General features: G+C 34.4%; 3 protein-coding genes across 14 annotated transcripts; 2 read left to right on the top strand and 1 right to left on the bottom strand.

The window, feature by feature from the left end:
* The first annotated feature begins 4,591 nt into the window (after window positions 1–4,591).
* LOC144565590 (Plastid-lipid associated protein PAP / fibrillin family protein) lies at window positions 4,592–7,336 on the top strand. 2 transcript variants are annotated; one of them, XM_078315383.1, is made up of 5 exons: window positions 4,657–4,913; window positions 5,006–5,129; window positions 5,598–5,777; window positions 6,368–6,598; window positions 7,133–7,336. In XM_078315383.1, the coding sequence occupies exons 1-4, from the start codon at window positions 4,689–4,691 to the stop codon at window positions 6,556–6,558; spliced, it is 720 nt and encodes a 239-aa protein (XP_078171509.1). In that variant the 5' UTR covers window positions 4,657–4,688; the 3' UTR covers window positions 6,559–6,598; window positions 7,133–7,336. The 2 variants fall into 2 exon arrangements, with proteins under 2 accessions (XP_078171508.1, XP_078171509.1); XM_078315382.1 differs by lacking the exon at window positions 7,133–7,336 and having other exon boundaries at window positions 4,592–4,913; window positions 6,368–6,742.
* A 1,991-nt stretch (window positions 7,337–9,327) lies between these two features.
* Window positions 9,328–12,288, top strand: LOC144565777 (putative RNA methyltransferase At5g10620). 11 transcript variants are annotated; one of them, XM_078315606.1, is made up of 8 exons: window positions 9,328–9,493; window positions 9,593–9,624; window positions 9,796–9,938; window positions 10,151–10,217; window positions 10,319–10,396; window positions 10,849–10,994; window positions 11,588–11,651; window positions 11,810–12,019. In XM_078315606.1, the coding sequence occupies exons 1-7, from the start codon at window positions 9,427–9,429 to the stop codon at window positions 11,625–11,627; spliced, it is 573 nt and encodes a 190-aa protein (XP_078171732.1). In that variant the 5' UTR covers window positions 9,328–9,426; the 3' UTR covers window positions 11,628–11,651; window positions 11,810–12,019. The 11 variants fall into 11 exon arrangements, with proteins under 11 accessions (XP_078171732.1, XP_078171727.1, XP_078171726.1 ...); XM_078315601.1 differs by lacking the exon at window positions 11,588–11,651 and having other exon boundaries at window positions 11,810–12,288; XM_078315600.1 differs by lacking the exon at window positions 11,588–11,651 and having other exon boundaries at window positions 9,590–9,624; window positions 11,810–12,288.
* Window positions 12,289–13,106: 818 nt separating this feature from the next.
* On the bottom strand, window positions 13,107–15,562 carry LOC144565607 (uncharacterized). The gene is made up of 5 exons (XM_078315404.1): window positions 15,411–15,562; window positions 14,663–14,856; window positions 14,059–14,286; window positions 13,697–13,833; window positions 13,107–13,468 (listed from the first exon to the last, which is right to left on the bottom strand). Exons 1-5 carry the CDS (start codon window positions 15,492–15,494, stop codon window positions 13,242–13,244), a joined length of 870 nt encoding a protein of 289 aa, XP_078171530.1. The 5' UTR covers window positions 15,495–15,562; the 3' UTR covers window positions 13,107–13,241.
* Between the last annotated feature and the right edge of the window lie 6,277 nt (window positions 15,563–21,839).

Genomic DNA, 21,839 nt, shown 5'->3' with positions numbered 1-21,839 from the left:
AGTACATAAGACATTTTAATTTTTTTTTAAGAAAAATAATGGTCACGCCCATATTTGATTGATAGTCGCGGTTACAATACGATTGCAACTGCTGTGCAGAAATTAAAAAACAAATTGCTCAAAAACAATTGAGCTAGAAAGAGAAATAATGCATGAAAGTAAAAACTAATTAAAGGATAAAGAAAAATAAGCTAACAAAATTCTGCAAATTAAGTAAGCTAAAAGCGTCATATATAATATGTAAATGGTTGATTCACTCTTCTTCTGGCTGTCGGTCGCATCTTTGACAGAGTTGTGCCACTTCCTCTAATAGGTCCGTGGGTGTTTTGGTGGAGTCTCTGAAGGTCCTTGCACATCTCTCCCTCCATATGACAAGACATTTAAATTGTTTATAAGGATCTAATGTTACATGTTTGGTACATTTATTGTTTATTTTTTTCAATATTGAACTACTTGCTTTCCATTCACGGAGTCATCAAACACTAATAGCGATCCTCAAAATATTTCAAACTATTTCTAAGTAAATTTGCTTGCACTGATATATATAACTTGTTGCATGAAAAATTATCGACTCAGATTTTTCGGCTATTATAAAAAAAAAATGTAAAACAATCTTAACTTTTTAACTGTGAAAAGATTTTTGTACGAATGTTGGTTATACAACAATATTTTTACAGTGCATCATATGCAAAACTACCATAATTTTTTTAAATAAATATTATAAAAGACATATTTTGAAAAAAAAAAAAAATTAAGTAAAAAAAGTTGATAATGTGGTCGTGCCATGTACCATTGTACCGAGAGAGTAAATTGTTCAAGTCTCTATGCAGAGTCTTGCTACTACCGAGAGATTAATTAAATTCACAAAGTTCATAAATAAAACTTATTCAATTTTGACTAGCTAATTTGGAAACATGAAGATCATAAGCTTTTATTTATTTGATTGGCGCATCATTTAGTTTGCATAATTTATAAGAAATTAAGAAATGGTTGGGAATGGCCGGCCGCCGGTTATCTTTTAATTTGTTCTTTCAGAAGAAAACAAATTTGTAACTAGCTCGGGATTTACAAAGTATTAATCACATACCGTAATTAGCTAGCGTATCATCACATCAACAAAAAATATAAACACTTGGCTCGATTTATTTTCAGACGCTGATATGTGGGACCCGCAAAACGGGGCACGAGATCTAACTTGAAAATAGGGATAGGGGGATAGGCTAGTTGAAGCTCATTTGACTCTCAACTGGGCCGAAGGCGTTTGATTTCAACAAACAAGTCTCGGCAGGATCCAGCAGGTAAAAACATGTGAATCAATAGGCCATTTTGCTGAAGGGCCCTTGAGAAAACAAGAAACACATACAGATAGATAGATCATAGATAACAGATGATGCCTTTGACTCTAATTTGAAAAAAAATTGAAATTTGAAAAAAAATTGAAATTTAGAAAAAAAATTAAAATATGAAAAAATTTTGAAATTCCAGCCGAAGCCCATTTTCATGTTATTTGATTGATAGCTAAGCCCTCTTAACAAGGGGTTATTACAGAACTTGTAGAAATTAATAAGTAAAAATATGAGCTGGCTCACAAGCTCACGAGCCGAGTCGAATCAAGCCAAGCTTTTTTCTTTCAAAAGCGAGCCGAGTTGAGTTCGGACATTTTCAATTTCAAGTCTCATTCATTATGAAATATTGAGCCGCTCAACTCATTGATTCGCGAGCTGGCTCGACTCATTAGCAGCCCTACATTGTGAATTATAGCTTCAATCTATATGAGTTATATATGAACATATATTTTTTTATTGTCTTAGTTTTGAGGTTTTAATTCTGATCTTCAATAAAAAAGAAGCCAAAAAATTTATCTCTAAAGTACCCTTCGGTAATATTTATTAGCCGGATATATATTTGAAGCCATTTAATTTTGATTTGGCGATCATGATATATAACAGTTAAAGCAAACACATTTATAGCAACATATACGGACTCTCTCCTCCTACATAATTAAATTATAATGAAAAGCAAACTTCAGAGCGTATAATCATGTGCTGGAGTTCCCTCTTCATCTTTTATCCCACAATTTTAGGAGAAATATATAATTTGAAAATCAAATTTCATATGCCAGAGAGCTTGGTTTTTTTTTTTTCTTTTTTCTGCCCCTCTGGCCGTGATGGACTATGAAGTCCAGACTTTTTTTTTCTGCTGTTTAGTTAGAAAGTAATTAGATTTCGCTAAGCAGATCGTGATTGTTTATAATGTCCTCTGTATGTTACAAACTATTACGTTTTTTCTAGATGTCAAAATTCCCCCATTTCCTTTACTATTGTTGATATATATATATATATATATATATATATATATATATATATATATATATATATATATATATATATATATATATATATATATATATATATATATATATATATATATATATATATATATATATATATATATATTTTTATTAATAAAAATTTCGGGAAATGTCCTGTCCCTCTAACTCTAATTCAATATGTACCAAACTCGTTCAATTTTATACAGCCCTCGAGTACAAAACTCATGGGTTGGGAGCTCCAGCCCATAAATAACAGGCTTTAACAAATTCTTATTCACATCAGCAGCTCCAGCCCAGTCCAGCCCACAAAAGTAACTTACTCGCGAAGAAAAGTTGATAAGCTCCAGTCCAGTCCAGTCCAGTCCAGTCCACAAAAGTAAGACCTGCACGCACCTTTATTCACATTCTCTGAGATATCTCATATTTTTCTTGACTTTATCGGAAATCCCAATCGTTGAAATACGTTATGCACGAATCTTAAAGCTCTAATAATAGTGGTCCCCGCTCTATCCTTGAATAGGCACCGGACACGTTTGTCACGCAAAATATGAGATATCTCAGACTGGAGACCTGGAGGCTGGAGGGAATGACTGGTCAACAATCAACGATAGTTTTCTGTTCCTTATATCATACGGTTATCTGTGGTTCAAAACTCGGAAATGAAGAAAGTAAATGAATTAAGATAAATTTAACTTTCAATAAATAATTTTCTCACATTAGGTTTTATTTATCCAGATGTAACATTTTCCAAACAAGTCTCATACTTCTCATTTTATTTTATTTAAATGAAGTAAAAGAAAAAACATACAAGTTATTTTAAATATTAAGGGCCAATAAATAATTTGATAGTCCCAAGTAATATTACCTCAAAAAATGATAATTTTTCATATTTAGCGGTTTGATTAGTATCCTCATGTCATGCTAAATTTTCGAAAGATGATCACATCACTTAAATGATCACAACACTAGACACACGAGTCACGTTACTTGAATGGTCACAACACAAAACACACAGGTCACGCCGCTTGAATGGTCATAGCGTAAGACGCACAAGTCACGGCACATGATGAATACACGTGCCATGACATATTCGGTCGTGCCATTACTTTTTTTAGATCCCTATCTGCTATTCCGCTCCGACTTATCATGAGAAAAAAATATTGTACACTTGTTAATATTATGTGTCTATTTCTGACCAGAATTTTAAATCTACTCCTGATTACTTCTATTCAGTTTTTGTAAGTATAATTAAATCAAATTGAGTCTCATCCCGACAAATTTCTCTACTTCAACGTTTGTGACATGATAAATTTGATTTGCACTTCAAAATAGCATATTAAACGCGTGAATAATGTATCTCAAACGGGGAGAATATATCGATTCCATCTCCTTCCATGATGCTAAGTTAATGAATGCTTATTGATATCGAGAGGGGGACATGGAGAGAGAGAAGAGAGAGAACTCGTCCTATCTTGAAATTTGGTGTTGCATAACATCTTATGAGTTGTGCACAAACAAGAGGGCAACAAGGAGAGAACAGAAAATGGTGATTTCAAAACTCTAACTGCTACCGTTACCATTTTCTTCTTCCTACTTTTTTTTTATAGTTCGTTATTCTCACTCTTCTAGATTTCACCTCTCACATAGCTTCTTCCCTCTCTTTCAGCTCTATTTTCTTGAGTGGAGAGAAAAATGAGAGAGAGGGAAGGGATTGGAGTCGATCGGAGCCGAAAATGCGGTATCGTCGGAACTCGGAATATTAATCTCTACTTCCTCTCGATCGGAGCGCGGGTGAGTAGATCCGGATGTCGAAGCGCGACGGCGGTCGAAAGAGCGGATCCGATCGTAGAGAGCGATAGGGTTTAAGGTAATAGAGTAATTATGAGTATATATAAGTGAGATTAGAATATTAGAGTTATTTTGAGTAATTTTGTGAATTTTGTGAGAATAAAATATTAGATTTTGTATTGGAGAATCATTTGACTCGTTATAATTTCATTTTTTTTTTATCAATGAAATTGTTAGTTGGCATTTAAAGTCACTAATTTTAAAAAATAAAAAATAAAAAAGAGGAGAGAGAACAACAGCAAGCGAAAGAGGATGCAGGAAAATAAGAATTTTAAGAGGTTGTTACGTACTTGGTAATAAATAAATAAAAATTTACCAAAAGTAAAACAACGATTTTTTATAATTTAATAATTAGAGTTGGCTTAAGATTAAAATTATTAGGGATATTTAATAAATCGGTCAAGTTTTTAAGGGCATATGAACAATTATCCCAAAGAAAAATCAGATGCACTCTCCAGAGCCAGAGGAAGTACCAGTGCAGTGAGCCAACGACCACTCAAAGCCAAAGATGGCTTCGTGCCCCGCCTCTCTTTCTCTACTTGCTCCCCTCCCAACGCCTCGCTCTCTACGCTCTCTACGCTCTCTACGCTCTCTTACCATCACCTCATCTCCGCCGTCCATCTTCCTTCGCTCACATCACCGCCTGATTTCCACCGTTCGTTCCTCTCTAGCTGCTCAGTCTGTGTCTGTCAGCACTGCTCCTTCGGACCTTATTGAGTCTATCCTCTCCAAGGTTCCATTTTTTTTTTCTCAAGTCTGAATGGTTCCGGGGTTTGAGTGCAAATAATTAAGGAACAAAATTGATTTTCTCAAAATCCTGTATAGGTCAAAGGAACCGATAGAGGAGTTAAACTTACCAAAGAAGAGCACCAAGAGGTTTCTGACGTGGCGTTACAACTTGCAAAGTTCTGCGTTGATGCACCAGTGAAATGCCCTCTTATTTTTGGTGGTTAGTACAAGTAAACTTATATGATTATCTTCTTATTTACCCAAAGTTGCAAAGTTTTTCACAATGCTGATATTTACCTTTATAAATGATGCAAATAAACGGTCTGAGACTCTGAGTTAGGGTTTTATTTTGTAGTGTCGTGTGGGGGAGTGGTCTTTCTGACGGTAAAGGTGCCACATTAAGTTCGATCATTTTGATATTACAACGTATTATTCATTTACCGTTTCAATCTGGTTAACGTGTGGAACTAGTTTAGTTCTGGGCAAGCACAATTTGGTTGTCACTGAGCCTGTTATCATTGTCATTACAGAACAATTGTACCAGACCCATATTGGTCATACCAGTAAAAGCCAGTTGGCACTGCATACCTATTTTTCCAGTACGAGTACTCTTTTGGGTCCAAGCCCTGCTGACTGAGCAGGTACTATTTTTAATAAAAATTTCTATTTTTGGGTGTGCGGGATTCAGAGTGGGACGTGATATATTGCTCGGTACCAACATCACCTGGTGGTGGTTACCGCACTGCTATAGGTCGGCTTATCTTCAAAACAAATGATATGATACAAGCTGTAGAAGCACCTGACATTGTGAGAAACCGAGTTTCTTTCTCTCTCTTTGGATTTATTGATGGTGAAGTTTCTTTGAAAGGTAAATTCTCATCGGACTCATGAGCTACATTTTAGGGTCTTTCACAATATCTGGTGTTGTTTTATTATTGCAAGGTCACATGCTGAATACTGGGTTCTCTGATTGCATTTAAATCCCAGAATTTTATGAATATTTGCAAGTATCACCAACTACTAGATTTTTCTTTTCTTTTTCTGTTCTTTTCTTTAAAACTCATATAATCACACAAAACATATTTTCTCAAAGATTATCAAAATGATAATTTGACATGTTATAGTTGAACAGTTGAATTTTTTTATGAATTAGTTCATTATGTGTGCGTAATTTCAATATAATATTGAAGGAGTGATGCAATTTGGATAAATTAAAGTTTGATGACTACAAATTGGATAAATTCAATAAACAAATAGAGAATAGAGTTGGAGGGGCCGCCTTAAAAATTAAAATTTACCCCATTAAATGATTGGTATATTTTTAAACATCATTTCTTTTTTTTTCTTTTTCATTTTTTGCCAAATTATCCATATGGTACAAAAACCATTTCATAAATCACAAAAGTAGGTACATTTTGCTGACTGTGATTTAATTTTTTTCTCATCCTTTCTTTGTAGGGAAATTGAAAATATTGGATGAAAAATGGATTCAGGTTATATTTGAACCGCCTGAGTTGAAAATAGGATCTCTTGGATTTCAGTACGGTGGTGAGAGCGAGGTGAAGTTGGAGATAACCTACATTGATGAGAAAATTAGACTAGGTAAAGGATCGAGAGGTTCTCTTTTTGTCTTCCTGAGGCAAAAATAAGTTATGCTATGCTTTTGAGATATCTTTGTGGAGAATAAAGGTAAGGAGCAGTCGTTTTGGTAGCTTTTGATTTTTGATTGTTTTCTCTCTCTCATTTGATAGACTGATTGTTGTTAGATTCGGTTTGTGAAATAAATGTGCGCAAAATTAACTACATATCCATCAAAATTTATGTATTTAGATATTTCCCCATCTAATTATGAAAATTAGATATTTACCCATTACAAATTGTTATCTTTGATATTCAACCATCAAATTTATTGAATTCGCATCCTCTGAGATATCTTATATTTTGCATGACTTTTTGGAAAATCTCAACCGTTCAAAGATGTTCTGCATAGGCACCGGACACATAGGTCACGTAATATATGAGATATCTCAGGGGATGTGCACTCAAATTTATTTAGGCTAACAAACTTTAGTTAATTCATATTTATATTTTTGATGGACCAATAAGCCCCCTTCATTTCTCTATATCTTTGAAATTCACACTTCTAACACCGGGGCAAAATCAAGTCTTATCAATGAAAATATGCATATCAAATCTCTTTGCATCTTTTTATCTGGGTTGCAGTGAAGGTCAAGAACCTTGGCTGGAGAGTTTGTGCCTGACTCGTCAGGGCTGTTAGAAGAGAAAAAACTCAAGTCTGAATTTGCTGGAATTAAACATAAGATGGGAAGTTAGTTGATATCAAATCTAGACTATTAAATGACTTAAGCAGCTTACGAACTTCGACCTACTTAGATTTTCTATATTGCATTTCAGTTTATGTTATAATTAATTCTCCTTGCAAATTTCCGAAAGAGCCATGGCCAATACTGGCTTGCAAGGTTAAAGTATTATGATATCAGATATAATCATGTTTTTATTTTAGTGGTGTGAATCTTAATCGTCTCCTTGAGTTGCCGTACGTGCTCAAACTTTTAAAGCTTAAAGAAAAGAAGCAGAATAGTTTCATTGAATTAAGAAACAGACTCAAACTGGCACATCAGCACTGATATTACCTCAACTATTTGGCAAATTAATATTTACCAGTTTGTGGTAGCCAAATTGAACATAATTAACCTTCAATTCTGCAAGGGATAACAGAGATCTTACTATGAATGATAATGCTAGACACTTGTGAATCCATCAGATCTGTGCCAATCATTGTCGACCAGTACAACCAGGATCAATCAGATCTGTGCCAATCATTGTCGACCAGTACAACCAGGATCAATCAGATCTGTGCCAATCATTGTCAACCAGTACAACCAGGATCAATCAGATCTGTGCCAATCATTGTCAACCTGTTACCATGTACAACCAGTATTAATAAAAAATCAGCAACATTTAGGGACATTCCAGAACCGTGCTGATATACCACTGCTAGCAGTATAAACCTGTGTTTTTGTCTTTAGTTGATATCCAGAAATATGTCCTGTCCGATTAGGGGCTTTTAAACTGATACCAGTATACCACCAGTTTCATGTAACTGTCAGTTAATTTTTTTCTTCACCTTCTTAACTAATGCAAAAAGGAAGATACATTGGACAGATTGATCTGGATTCTGATCGACAGACCGGATCTAAACTCAAAATATGTTACCGTTTCCTGGTTTCTTAATTTACTAGAATTGTTATTCTCTAAATACAGTAAATATAACGGCTAATAAATTAAGCTGTTAATTGATATTGATTTGTTGGCTATATGATGCTTAATGAATGGCTGTGATGCACTGGGTTGTTTTCTTATTTTGTAACACGGTGGGTTAAAGTGTATTACAGAATCTAAGAGCGTAATTTTCTTTTTTAATTCAACTTTACTCAAACTGCAACCAAGATAATACTATTCCGTATTAAACTATTCATTATTTGAGCTATTCACTAAGCTGATTCGATAAATTTTATTCAAAATTTAGAAATTAGTTTTTAATATAGTAATTAAGATAATACTATTTCGTATAAAATGGATAATGCGTTATAAATATTTCAAGTTATTAAAAAAAATACGTTGTGAACAGGAGCAAAATTAGAAATGAGATAAAAGACTAGATAAATAAGTGTTGTGAAGGAGACTATTGTACAACTTTTTGTAGAAATCAAAAAAATTCAAAGGTGAAACTAAAATATTCAATTAATATGGGGTATTTAGCATCTTTTAGCTCGACATCCTTTCGCCCCTGTTCGGTGCGGCATGCGAATCAGTCTAATCACGATACAACACTTGGTTACACAAGTTCCGTGATCAGGATCATTAAATCTTGATTAAATGATGAATCTCGAATAAATTAATTTAAATTATGCAAAAAAAGGAATTAAATGTGACCAAATGTCACTAATTAGGCGTGACTAACGTGTTATTTGTTCACAGCAAGTAAACATCTGACTTGCTCACATCAATCAATTTCAATTGTATATTCTGTCATTTTTCTGAGTGTGTTCCGAAATTTTCATAACATATGAAGTAAATTAAATTAAGTTTATGGGCTTTTTTCAACTTTTCTCAGTACCTCATTGCAATCTCCTTGGCCCCGTTCCAAATCAAATTCGTATCCTCTGCATTAACTCAAAAAGGAATCTTTTGAGTTAATACATCTGGACTGTCCGAACAGCTTTAAGATTCGTGCGAATTTCGCACTAGTATTTGAAGAGCCCTATGTTTTGGGCGGGCCGGATGAGGTCCGTTTACAATCGGACGGCCCATATATATTAACTCAAAAGATGCTCTTCTGAGGGAGGTAATGCAGACGATGCGGACTCTTCCAAATCAACTCTGTTAAAGTTAAACCGTTCGTATTTAATTGAAGTGAATTTAGATAAGATTTCTGTAAGATCGCCGGTGAGCTCTCTCTCTCTCTCTCTCTCTCTCTCGGTGTCCCTGATTTAATGGCGATTGCTTGTTGTCATTCCAGCTCCTGTTTCTCTCTTAAAAAGAAAATCGCTCCTTCACAAAGTATACTTCCAATTTCTTTCGTCATCTTTTCTCTTTGTCGCTTCCTTGAGCATCTATTTCTGCTTATCGAGTCTAATTATCTCTCTTTCGCTGTAGCAGCTAGAAAATCCAAATACGCAGGCCAGGCTATAGTAAGTTCCAATTTCTTTTTTGAATGGGCTTTATTTTGAAAAAAAAAAAAAAAATCGTGGGCAGGAATTCATGAGAGACGGATCACATTCTTGTGGGGTGTACATAATAGTACTATAATTGCCCATATACTATGAAACTCAATAAATGTATGTGATTTTGTGTTGTTTTAGAAAGCAATACCAATCCGAGTATTAACAGTTGGAAAGAGGAGGTTTAAAGGAACTCAGCTACTTGTTGAAGAGTACGCTCAGAAAATAAAGTACTATTGCAACATAGAAGATACGCTAATAAAAAACAATCCCAAAGACACTAGGTACTTTGTTTGTTTATTTTGCAAGTGGAAAAAAGGGTATTTTACTGGTACATAGCTGGCACCGAATTCGTATTAATTGCCAACAAAGAGTTAATATAGAGAGAACTAACTAAAAGATACTGAGTTTTGAATTGTCACTTCATCTATTGATTAATTGCTGAAATTTTTTCTTTCATTTTCAATTTCTTAATGGAGTGTTTAACCTTTAGTAGTGATGTGAGGTCTCAAATTCAAGCAGAAGACATGGTTATGGTGCAACATATCCGACCTGATGATTTTGTATGCTCTTAATGGCAGTATTTTTTATTTAATTTATTTTTTGTTTGTTTATCCCAACTCGAAAGCTTTTTCTAATTTTTTTTTTTTCTTGCTTCTGCAAGGTAGTTATGATGGATGAGAATGGGAAAGATATAATATCAGAGGAAATGGCCGATTTAATCGGAGACGCTGCTAACAAAGTAAATACGATATAATCAATTTCATTGTTCATTTTTCTTTTCTGTGTGAATTTTCATACATTCTATTGCAAAACTGTAAAATATGACATATACCCTTACAAAAAGAGAAATTAAATCTATCGTTCCTTCCCTCCCTCCCCAACAAAGCAATTTTTGTCTATCCTTTTATGCCTCCGTACTTGCCATTTTCTCAAAATTATGTCCTCAATGCCCCTTTATACATTGAGAAATAATTGAAGATATTTTGGCTACTTATGAAGGGCTGTAATGAATGGTATGGGTGATGTTTCTTGTTTTGAAGGGGGTATTGTCAGCATTTGAGGTTTTCAAGAGACGTGCATGTAGCTTCCCTCTTTTTCTCTTTTTTGCTTTTCCAATTCCCTGACATTGAATCATACTAATTAAATTTTGATGTTTATCAAGCTAACAAAAAAGTGTTGCTTATCACCCAGGGTTCAACAAGGCTGACATTTTGTATCGGAGGACCATATGGTCACGGCCCCCTTGTAAGAGAGCGTGCTGACGTGGCAATCAGTCTTTCTTCTTTGGTCTTGAATCATCAAGTTGCGTTAATTGTTCTTCTAGAACAAATCTACAGGTTCAGACTGTATCTCTATTCTATATTCTTTTGCACTGGTATTTTTCCTTGTAAGACCAGTCACCAGTCAATAGTGAGCTCAGAAACATACTATTGAGATGATATTTTCTTTTGTTTTTGTTATTATCTCTTTCGCCTACCCCTACTTGTTTGGGAGTAAAGGCTTGGTTGTTATTTGTTATTCTCTCTTTTTTGTTCAATATGCTAATTTGTCTATTATTAATTTATTCCGGTTGCTTTTTTTTGGTTTTGTAATCGGTACTGTTATTTGTCAAATCCCTATCCTCCTAGCTCAACTTTAGCTCAGTACACAACTTATATCAGGCAATTTTTATTTTCTCTCTTTTTCTGTTTTTCTTTTTTGGAGTTTGGGAGTTTGTATCAGTCTAACAACTCTAACCTTAGGGGTACTTAACTATTTAAAAAAAAAAAAAAAAAATAGGAAGAAGAAACTTGAGCTCTCCTCCATAATCAATTCCTTGTGTAGAATCTGTATCAATGCATATAATGCCTTTTTTTTTAATCTTAAATTTGTGACTAATCCCTCATGCCAGGCACAATACCTTGAATGTTTATGTGCGTTTTTCTTGTAGGGCATGGACTATTATAAAGGGCCAAAAATATCATCATTAGTATAGTCACGCTTTCATCTCTCAGGTACTAATGTCTAATGTACCATCATTAAATAAATTTCCAACTTCTTTATCGTATTATTTCAATCCTATCCAAGATGCTTTTAAAAGCCACCATGGCGAGCTACAAAAGAACCACTCTTTTTTCTTTTTTATTTTGTTCATTTTGTTTCTGACTTCCAGGATTTTTGGAAGAGAAGAAGAATGCAGGATTATGCAAAAAGTTAGTGGTAATAGAAACTACTATTTTTCTTTTCTGTTAATTTTATCCTTTTCTATTAGTGTTAGGCATGGTTGTCTTAGTCGCTTAGAAAGCCCAAGGGATAAAGAAAGCTGGAAGTTTTGTTTGTTTGTTTATTTGTTTTGGATTGGCATGCTATTTTTTTTAAGTAATTAGTAATAGCTTTGCTTTATGTTTTTTTTTGAGGACCTACTTTGGTTCGACGAGTTCAAACACCGTTCGCTCTGCTTAATATTCATGCACTCCGCTTCAAAGGTCGTGTGTTTCTGCTTTAATTTTCATGTGCACAGATCTGAAGACGAATCGGACGGTCATGAAGCTCGTTGGACCCAAAAGTAGGCTGTTTTCTTTTTTAAGTAAGATTGGAGATCAAATCACTCAATTATTTAATGTCTATAAAGAATTGTCCCTTCCAAATTTACCACTAGATCAAAGACTGGATCAACAATGATCTTTATTTTTATGTTTAGTTATTCTATTGCATAATTTCCAAGTGATCAGCAATGGATCTTTGGATGCGCTAGGTTTGCTACAACAATTGTTACATAACTCTCAGAGCAGGTTTTCCTTTTAGCACTTCCAAAAATAATTAACTCTATATATCTATATAGTGGAATTGAAAATATGTCGAATCATACCCCAAGTGTAACATGTGCTTGTGTTTTTCTCACATGAGAAACGCAGGCACATAAAAAATTATCATGTGCCTGCCGGCATTGTTTATACCATTATTTAATTCAAATAACAATTCAACGTAAATTTCTTTACAATATTGTTGGAATTTTATAATTTTTCCACATTTATTTTCTTTAACAAACTTAAAATTTGAAAAGAAAAAAAAAATTGTTAAACATGATCAAATGGGACTACAAATAACCAAAAGACCAAACTTGACTAACGTGTAAAGTGAATGAGAAAGAAAGCCAAAAACCTATACATATTCGTCCCTTTAATCCTCTTATTTTAATTTGGATTGTTATTCAAGTTCCATACAATAATTTCTAGGGAAAATTATTTTTATGCCACTCTAAAATATGGAAATTAGGAAATTGCCACTCCAAAACATGAAATTAGTTATTTGCCACTCTAAAGTTATTAAATTTATCAAATTGTCACAATTATACCTTCTATTTATGTTTAGTCATTTCAAGTAGCTATTGAATCATTTACAATTTTTAAATGGATATTTGATGTAAATGCTGAAGCATCCTTCAAAAAAATAAAAATAGGCAGCCTGTGTTGACATGATTTATTTAACTTAAATAACAAAATATTTCATCCTTTTCCCTTGCTTTGCACAATACATGATGAAAAAGGCAGATGTTTCTCAACATAAACTACAAAAGAAAGAAAAAAAGAAAAAAAAATGAAAAGCTAATCATTGTGTTGAAAGCCGGGAAGAAGAGACGCAATAAATCCAACAACGATCATTTGTATTTCTTTGATGATACCCCACAAGCCATTGTTGTTACCTCCTTGATTAGGGTTAGGGTTAGGGTTAGGATTAGGGTTGATTTGAGCTAGATGTTCTTGCATTTCTCCACCCTGATCAGGATTAGGGTAAGGGTTTGGATTTGGATTTTCTGCTGCAGCATTTCCTTCTGTAAGAAAATGCCAAGAACTTTTAGTTGATTAAAAAAATTTAGCCATAAACACATTTGTCACCAGTAGTCTCAAAAATTGTGAGAGAGACATTATAACTGGGAAAATTATTATTAATGAATTGGTATTGGAAAGGTGGGTAGTAAGAAATTTAAAATCACCAATACTTTATAACAGCTAAAATCAGAAAGGAGATGAGGAAAACAATGAAAAAAAGTACTATGTACCAGGTCTTTGATCATTCACATCGTTTGCTGCTGGTACTAAAAGCTGATTCTCCACTCGGACAGCAGGATGCGGGGGCCTTGGGGCAGCAGCTTGTTTCAGCCACCTCAGCAGAGGTGCAAGTGTACCAGTCTGATATCTGCCAAACAGCCACACTTTTATTAGAAACAAAACTATTTTACTCGATAACAATGAACCAAAAGATTTAAAAATGATGAGGAAACAACCCAATTTGTAATAGCACACATAGTAAACAGTAAGGTCACGTGAATACAAAACAAATACATATAGCGTGGTACCAGAAAAAAATATCTACATCTAAAATTTATAGAGAGAGAGAGAGAGAGAGAGAGATTGAGCTTACAAATATATAAGAAAGGCAAAAAATGTGAGAAGGAAGAGCCTTTGTTTAGAACCCTCCTGACTGAAGAGAAACACAACAGCTGCTAATTTAATAATTAGAGCCAGATCCAGCTGGAACTGGAACTGGAAACGCCGCACCATCACTTGCTGTGGCTGCTGTCTGTGCGGTCCTTGCTGTGGTTGCCCCACTCCTTGCCCTTCCCCTCCCCCCACATTTTGATCCTCCCTCCTGCAATTGATAAGAATTAAGCAATTTGATATTTCAAATTGATAGTATGACTGAAAAAATAAATTAATCTCGCAAATACAGGTCTGATTTAAAAAGAAATTCATCTAGAAATGTGTTCTTCAGATGTGACATCTATTTAACTATTGGGAAATTCCAGATACAGAGTTCAGGACTATTAAATTCCCATTTAATTTCGAAAAAAAATTAGAGTTCCTATTTTTTAATTGGATTTGTGAAAACTCCGACCATGTAAAGTTCTGATTGCAATCCTAGAGAGAGAAGTGCTTTCTCTATTTAAAACAGAGATAACAAACAAACTATTAGGGGTGTGGGTTACAAAATCTATAAATTAATCATGGTAAGACTAGAAACCTACCTGGGAATGTAATACTTCAACGGAATAAGAGCATTAGGTGCATAACCAGCCATCATACCCATAAACGGGTTGGATGGAATAGCATAGATACCAGGACCAAGATCTTGTTCTTCATTTTGCAAAGGAACGAGTGGATGGTACAGTACTGGATACCTCTGGTACGGAAAATCAGGAAAGGTTTGGACACCAGGCACCTGAATCAAAGAAAAAAAACACAAGGAAAACATAATAACAGAAAAAAGTTAGAGATTATACTTAGTAGATGATTATTTAACCGGTGTTTATGCCACCTGCCTGATTTTACTGGTGGGAAACCCCTTACTGGTACCGTACTAAAGCGTTGTAGTAAAAAGTGGAGACTTCACCAGGGCTGGCACCTTTATGCATGAATTTGAGATCTGAAATCCACTTTACAACAGGACTCCGGTCTGAGCTTGTTTCACTTGAGAATTTGAATTGCCATTAATTATAAATCCATATTGGAGCAATTTGAATCCCATTTTTTAAAAGACTAAAAAGAAATTAAGAAGAAAAGAAAAACATAACCAGCCGGGATCAATCGGAAGCCCCAAGAAAAAGATCCATGAAACAGTGCAATTTACAATTGAAATTACATCACCCGCAAGGGCCCAATTATTTTATTGAACTCCAAATTTGTACGAATTTATTCCTTGACAGAAAGCTAACTACTGAATTAGGAGCTTAAGAGAAGAAAAAATATTAGGGAGATTTAGCGGTCGTACAGCACCTGAGTATCCCCAGCAGCGCCTTTGTTAGCCTCAGGATAAGAACCGGTGGTACTTGGAGCGCCAGTAATTGTGGTTTCCGCCATTACAGAGACTCGGAAGCTTTGTGCCTAAACAAAAATAAACCGGAAAGAAATGTACGACCTACATTAAAACTGGTGATATATTAATCGTCAGACAAGATGTGATTGGACTCGGTCCATGTCAATCTATACACCATAAAGGAGCAAATTATTTAAACACGAATTTAAGTTATTCATTGATGATATTTTATCTTCACACTATTTAAAACATCAAATTATGCACTTTAATACACATTTTATTTTAATTTATTCTAATACAGTTATAAATTAGTCAGATACTAAGTTTCGCACTTTATACATTTTCAATTTTAATTACATACATATAATTTATTTAACAAAGATATTAGAATTTAAGACTTAATAGTATTATTCTTTTTCAATTGAGTTACTCGTATCAATGGAAAAAATAAATCGCTAATAAGAGTTAAGAATGTTTTTGTTTTAAGTTTGTCAGCCAATTAGTATTATTGTTTAATTGAATATTTTATTTTATTTTATTTTATTTTATATTTATAAGATGAATATTTGACACTTCTAAAAATAATGCACCACTCGTATTACTGTTGATTAGTAATACGATTGGATGATGAATCCTAAACAAACATACTTTAACTAGTAAAATTGTTATCCCTTAAATTTACCTTTCAATTAAATCTTCTATGGACCGATCACATGAAAAAAAATATATATATCTTATTTTAAAGAATAAAAATGAAAAAAAAATCTTTTGTTATTATATCTAGATAAATACGGACTATCCTTATATAGAGTGATGGCACTGGCGTGCTATTGAAATACCTCAAAAATATTATATAATTACAAACACCGGAGATGGTACCGTTCTAGGAAATTTGACGAAATGGTTACGGGAAGATCCGCGTGGAAAAGATCAAACGTCTGAAATTTCAAGATGCACGTCATTCTACTAATATCGTCCGTCCATTCTGGACCTTTTGGTCTACAGATTTCTTACGACGCATACATTATGTTTTGTAGCGTACTTCTCGAAGAGCTTCTTTTATTTTATTTTGTGGAAAAAAGTTTTTTTTTTTTTTTTTTTGTGATTTCAAGTCCGTTGGTAGTGTTTTGCAAACGGGCCGGTCCGGTCGAACCGGGCAAAACCCTGGGCGGGCCACAGGTAGAACAGGCACAGGTCAAATGGGTACAAGGGTATCACGGGTTTAATTTTGAAAACCCTTGTCCTACCCGTTTCAAATCCGTACCCGTCTCGGGTTCATGTAGGAATTTCATGTGTATGTCAAGAGAGAAAAAATTAAAAAAATTTAACTCAATACATAACGAATCTCATTTGTATGACAATTGCAAGCAATATTACGTTAAATAAATTCTTCTAGTATCTCATGTGCTTCAAATAAAATTAAATAAATTTATTTCTCACATAAGATGAGATAAGAATTCATACTTAAAGAGATTGTCAAATCTCTTGTTAGAGGAAAATCGATTTCTCTTTTAGATCTCTTGAAACCGTCGTTCTCTTGGAAGCACCTCTTGGTTCACCTTGAACCTAAACAACGAACTAACACACATCTTAGATAGATGGATGTGAAGTTCAAAGCTTAGATCCAACCACCTCTTGATCTTCAAATCAATAAACTATTTGATTTTTTGGTGGCTAAACCTAACAAGATGAGATGAGAGATGAGAGTTCACAATTTTCGGCCTAGAAGCAATCCCCACAAATTTCGGCCAAGGAGAAAGAGAAAAACGTGGCTGCTCAATGAGGGGATTTTTAGCTAGAGTTTTTGGCAGAAAATTAGTGTAAATTTTCCTTAATTATGTCTCCTTAAATAGGCAAGGGTTAGGGCAACTCTTTGTATAAGGTTTGAATCAATTACACAAATGTCACTAGCTTTATTTAGCCATCTCATGCTCTCTTTAATCTCATCTTGCAATTGGTTTAATAAATTAATTTATGAACAAATAATATTAGTCATATTATTCTATTATACAATGTATCTATTATTCTTATAATGCATTCAAATATTATACCAAATAATATTTGCATAATTTCACAAATTTATTTATGATCTAAGCATGTCATATTATGACATTTTATTTTACTATTTTATCTCATATTCCATGAGATTAAATACATCATACAAAATGTAAAATACTCGTTGTTTCTATTTAGTTGGTATGATCGTATAGAGTATCTATGTCATCTTGGCAATAATATACAACTTTATATTATTGACTATAAGAGGTTCTATCATTACATTATAGTTATCCAAATGACATAGTAATTATTTTCTTGATCCACTTAATTTGTGTCTATCCTTATCACATAATATTATGAATAATATGCAAAAATAGGATCGTGTCATTTTTGCATTATATTTGTTTTATTGGTCTCTCAAGTGAACTATAATTATAACTACACTAGTTATATTGCATGCGATATAATTCCACTTTACCAAGTGGCCCAATAATATCATAACTCAAATTGAGGAACAATGATAATATCAACATATAGATTTCTCCCGCACAAGTTGTACACAACGGACTACTATTTTATTCCTATCATAAGATAATATTTAAATAACAATCATATTATATACTTCTCATGTGAAAAACCTACACATCTCATATCTAAGATTCTAAAGACACAATGGAAATATTAATGACACAAAACACAATCCATATAATGTTTCATTCATTTAAGTCATGTTCAATATATAAAATACACATTTTTATATATATTCATGTAATTAAATGATAATTATTTATTAACATTTATAGAACTTCAATGTACTTTAATCTACATGACAATTTTCTTCGGTAATTAATGTTCCTTCTTAATTACCACAATCGTGAACTTATTTAGTGATTATATGTTTCTCATTTCTAAGAGTTCTATGGTTTAAGACCAAGTTCATCTTCTTGAACACTTCTAAAATATAACATATTAATCTCAATAAACATGAATACATAATAATAATATTCAAAAATCATGAACAATACATAAATCATTACAAAAATAATAACTTTTAAAACACATATCTTTCAGTTCAGGTGCCGGTCCGGGCCGGGTTTTTTTTCTTTGTAAACCAATAAGGGGGAAACTAATCCAAATTTTTCAAAAAAAATTGAAAATTTTTAAGCGGCAGGGGTACAACGGGCACAGGTATCACGGGTAAACCCGGCCAGGTTCACGGGTACACGGACCGGTCCGAACGGGCACGGATATAGCTCGGTCCAGGTAAAGGCGAGTTTGGTCCCTAAACTTCATGACCGGTCTGTTTCAAACCCGCAACCATATACCCGGGCACGGTCTGGTCGGGTAATAGGCACAGGCGGACCGGACCGGGTTCAAACCCACTGGTCTTTTTCAAAACACTACTCGTAGGCAACATTCTTACATATTAGTATTTTCAGCAGTTACATTGATATCGTATTAATCTAATCATTGCCCTATCTCAGATTCTAAACATATGATAAATGTGCTCTGTTACATCTCACCCTTCTATTCTACCCTTCTTTGCCAAGTAGTCTGCCAGAGCATTTTGATCCCGACTTCTATGCAGACACTTGCAACCAAGGTTCTTTTTGAAAAACTTCCAAAGGTACATGGCATCCTCGAAAACTCACCAATCCATCTATTTTGGGGGACTTAGAATAGAGGTAGCCTCAGTCAGTTGTAAGCAGTCTGTAAAAAAGACACAATCACCTATTCCTTCCCTTGTGACGCAATCAACTGCCAATCTGAGTGCCCTTGCCTCGGATTGACTTGCACAACATGCCTTTATCCTTATGGATCCATATTTAACCAGATTTGGTCCCTCTTGCAACACCCATCCTGCCCCACCAATCCATCCCTCTTTCCACGAGCCATCTGCCTCACAAGAAAACTGATGCACAGTCTGATTCCCCCCTTAGTGACTTGTTTGCCCCCTCTTCGATCCTGCAGATGCTAGCATGATTTCCTCAAAGATGTCAGCATATATTTTAAGGAACCTTTCAGCAGTGGGTCCCTTAGCCTCATATGTCATCTCATTTCGGCATCTCCAGATTGCCTAAGCGGTACTCAGAAATTGATCCCATTGATCAGTTGTCAGTTCAGTTGAGAAATGAGAAAGAATTTCGTGAATATCACATGAGATTCCCTCTGATCTAATTGAGATAGGGAAGATACACTAGCATGGGCGAGAAAAAGGACAGGAGAATAACAGATGTTGAGTATCCTCCTCCGCAGAGCTGCACATTGCATATGTCGGGTTGATGACTATTCCTCTTGATGCTAGAGTGGATCCCAGCGGTAAGGCATTTTTCAAAAATTTCCAGATAAATAGCCTAAGACGCGGTGGTGAGTGTCCATCCTTCCAAATGTGTTTCCAGAGTGGTGAGTGAACTTCGTTTGGTGGTTGGGCTTCCTTCCTGAGTGCATCATAGGCATTGCCTACTTTGAAACCTCCGTTTGTGGTCAATTGGAACACTAATTGATCACTCCCATGCCCTGGTGGTGGTTGAACTGTTGAGATGATGCTCATAGTTTGTGTATAACACAATAGTTCTATCATTTTCTCTGCATCCCATGCTCTAACAGCCCCCTCATCCTCCAAGATTAGGTCCGCTATTTGAACTGAAGACTGTTAATAGTTAACCGACCTTACCATTAATGCTTGGGGGTGCCATGGCTCACCAAATACAGTACAGCTTGCCTCCCCTATGGGACTCCCATGTAACCAACGATGACAATTTCTCCCTCAACTTCATTAGCGATCTCCACAGGGTGTACAATTATACGTTCTACCGGATAGCCACAGTAACAACCTCTGATAGTACTTTACTTTTGCCAATTGAACCCACTGCACAGTGGAACCTACCGCTACCTTCCATAGTGCTTTGAGCAGCAAAGCATCGTTAACTATTTTCAAGTCTCTAACACCCAGTCCGCCCTCCATCATCGGCTTGCATATTCTCTCACAAGAGACATATGCTAAATACCTAGTCTTTTCCATCTTCCCCCAGTAAAACCTTCTCATAAGGTTTGTGAATGTATTTGTGACCAACACTGGGTGTTTTGCTGTAGACATATGGTAGACGGGTATCAATTGCAAAACCGCCTTTATTACAGTTAACCTTCCCGCTTGGCTCAACATTTTACCTTGCCATGATTGCAATCAATTGGTGATAGATTCTATTAAGAAATCATACACCTCTCGACCATTTGCAATTGGCTTCACTGAGAGAGATAAATGGAAAAAAAGGTAGCAAAAGGTTAAAAGGGCAGATGTTTCATTGATATGAAACAAAAACATTACAAGTGATGATTTCTATATGTTTTTTTGTTTCTTTAGTACCATAAAATTGTCTAGAATTGATCCTTAAAACTAGAAAATTGTCGAGAATTTGAGGTCTCGAAAGCGGATTTATTCCTCTTATCCACATTCCACAAGAAAGCACGTTGCTCCACGTTTGGATAAAATCTGATAACGTAAAAAATAAACGATGAAAATTCGTACTCCAACTTCGATAAATGAAACGGGAGAGATTCCTAGGATTAATTCCTCTGAATAAAGGGCGCTTGACTGAACTCAATGCTAAAAGAAGAGAATTTGATCGATCAATCAAGAGGAATTTTCAAAAATGCCGGTCATAACATATGTGTTATGCAGAGGGTTACCTCATACATTTTTATCTCCTATTTAATATTTTGTTTTCAAAATCCTAACCGTTAATTCAAATTCGCCCAGTATGATATCTACTAAAAATTTTATAATTTTTGAAAAAAATATTACTATTTTATTAAATAAATAAAAATTTATTGTGTTTTATCAAAAACAATACTAACCCCATAATAATCTAAACACAGGAATGAGCGAATGAATAGCAGGAGTCATATGATCTTGATTGGCCCCGACAATGTGTTGCGCCACGATGGATGCATGAAACCCTAATAACTTTTTAATTACTAATATTTGTCTTTAAAATATGGTTGTAATCTAAATGTCCGTATCTTCTCTTGTAAGTGTCGGATTAAGATATTTTTTTAATAGTGATTGTACGATTGTATTGGTGACAAACAAGACAAATCCGATATAAGTGATAAGTGTTGTTTTTCTGTTGAATTATCTTTTATCAAATACTAAATTTTTATGTTTTTTTCCTTAAAATGGTTGCTGATTTGATGGTACGAAGGAAGGTAATTGATGATATTAATATGGGAACATATTTCAATTTTGTTTCTTATAAGATCTCTGAATTTTACAACAACAAAAAATGTAAAGTAACAATTAGTAGATCTGGAACGTTATTTTTAACTTGGCACGAATCTCAAAGCCCAATAATATTGCCCTCTAGGCTAGTTCAAATCTCAAAATGGCTGAT

The sequence above is a fragment of the Carex rostrata genome, chromosome 14 (assembly GCF_964058835.1).
Source record: "Carex rostrata chromosome 14, lpCarRost1.2, whole genome shotgun sequence".
Taxonomy (NCBI): domain Eukaryota; kingdom Viridiplantae; phylum Streptophyta; class Magnoliopsida; order Poales; family Cyperaceae; genus Carex; species Carex rostrata.
Note: the sequence above shows the minus strand (reverse complement) of the source record. Positions and strands in the feature narration are given on the sequence as shown.

Coding starts and splice junctions, on each gene's coding strand:
- LOC144565777 (XM_078315599.1), top strand. CDS start 9,427: ATGGCGATTGCTTGTTGTCATTCCAGCTCCTGTTTCTCTCTTAAAAAG. Junction 9,625..9,795: donor AATACGCAGGCCAGGCTATA/GTAAGTTCCAAT, acceptor GTGTTGTTTTAG/AAAGCAATACCAATCCGAGT. Junction 10,218..10,318: donor ATATCCGACCTGATGATTTT/GTATGCTCTTAA, acceptor TGCTTCTGCAAG/GTAGTTATGATGGATGAGAA.
- LOC144565607 (XM_078315404.1), bottom strand. CDS start 15,494: ATGGCGGAAACCACAATTACTGGCGCTCCAAGTACCACCGGTTCTTAT. Junction 14,857..15,410: donor GCGCTGCTGGGGATACTCAG/GTGCTGTACGAC, acceptor TCTTTGATTCAG/GTGCCTGGTGTCCAAACCTT. Junction 13,834..14,058: donor TTTGCCTTTCTTATATATTT/GTAAGCTCAATC, acceptor GCTGTTTGGCAG/ATATCAGACTGGTACACTTG.
- LOC144565590 (XM_078315383.1), top strand. CDS start 4,689: ATGGCTTCGTGCCCCGCCTCTCTTTCTCTACTTGCTCCCCTCCCAACG. Junction 5,130..5,597: donor ATGCCCTCTTATTTTTGGTG/GTTAGTACAAGT, acceptor TGCGGGATTCAG/AGTGGGACGTGATATATTGC. Junction 5,778..6,367: donor TGGTGAAGTTTCTTTGAAAG/GTAAATTCTCAT, acceptor CTTTCTTTGTAG/GGAAATTGAAAATATTGGAT.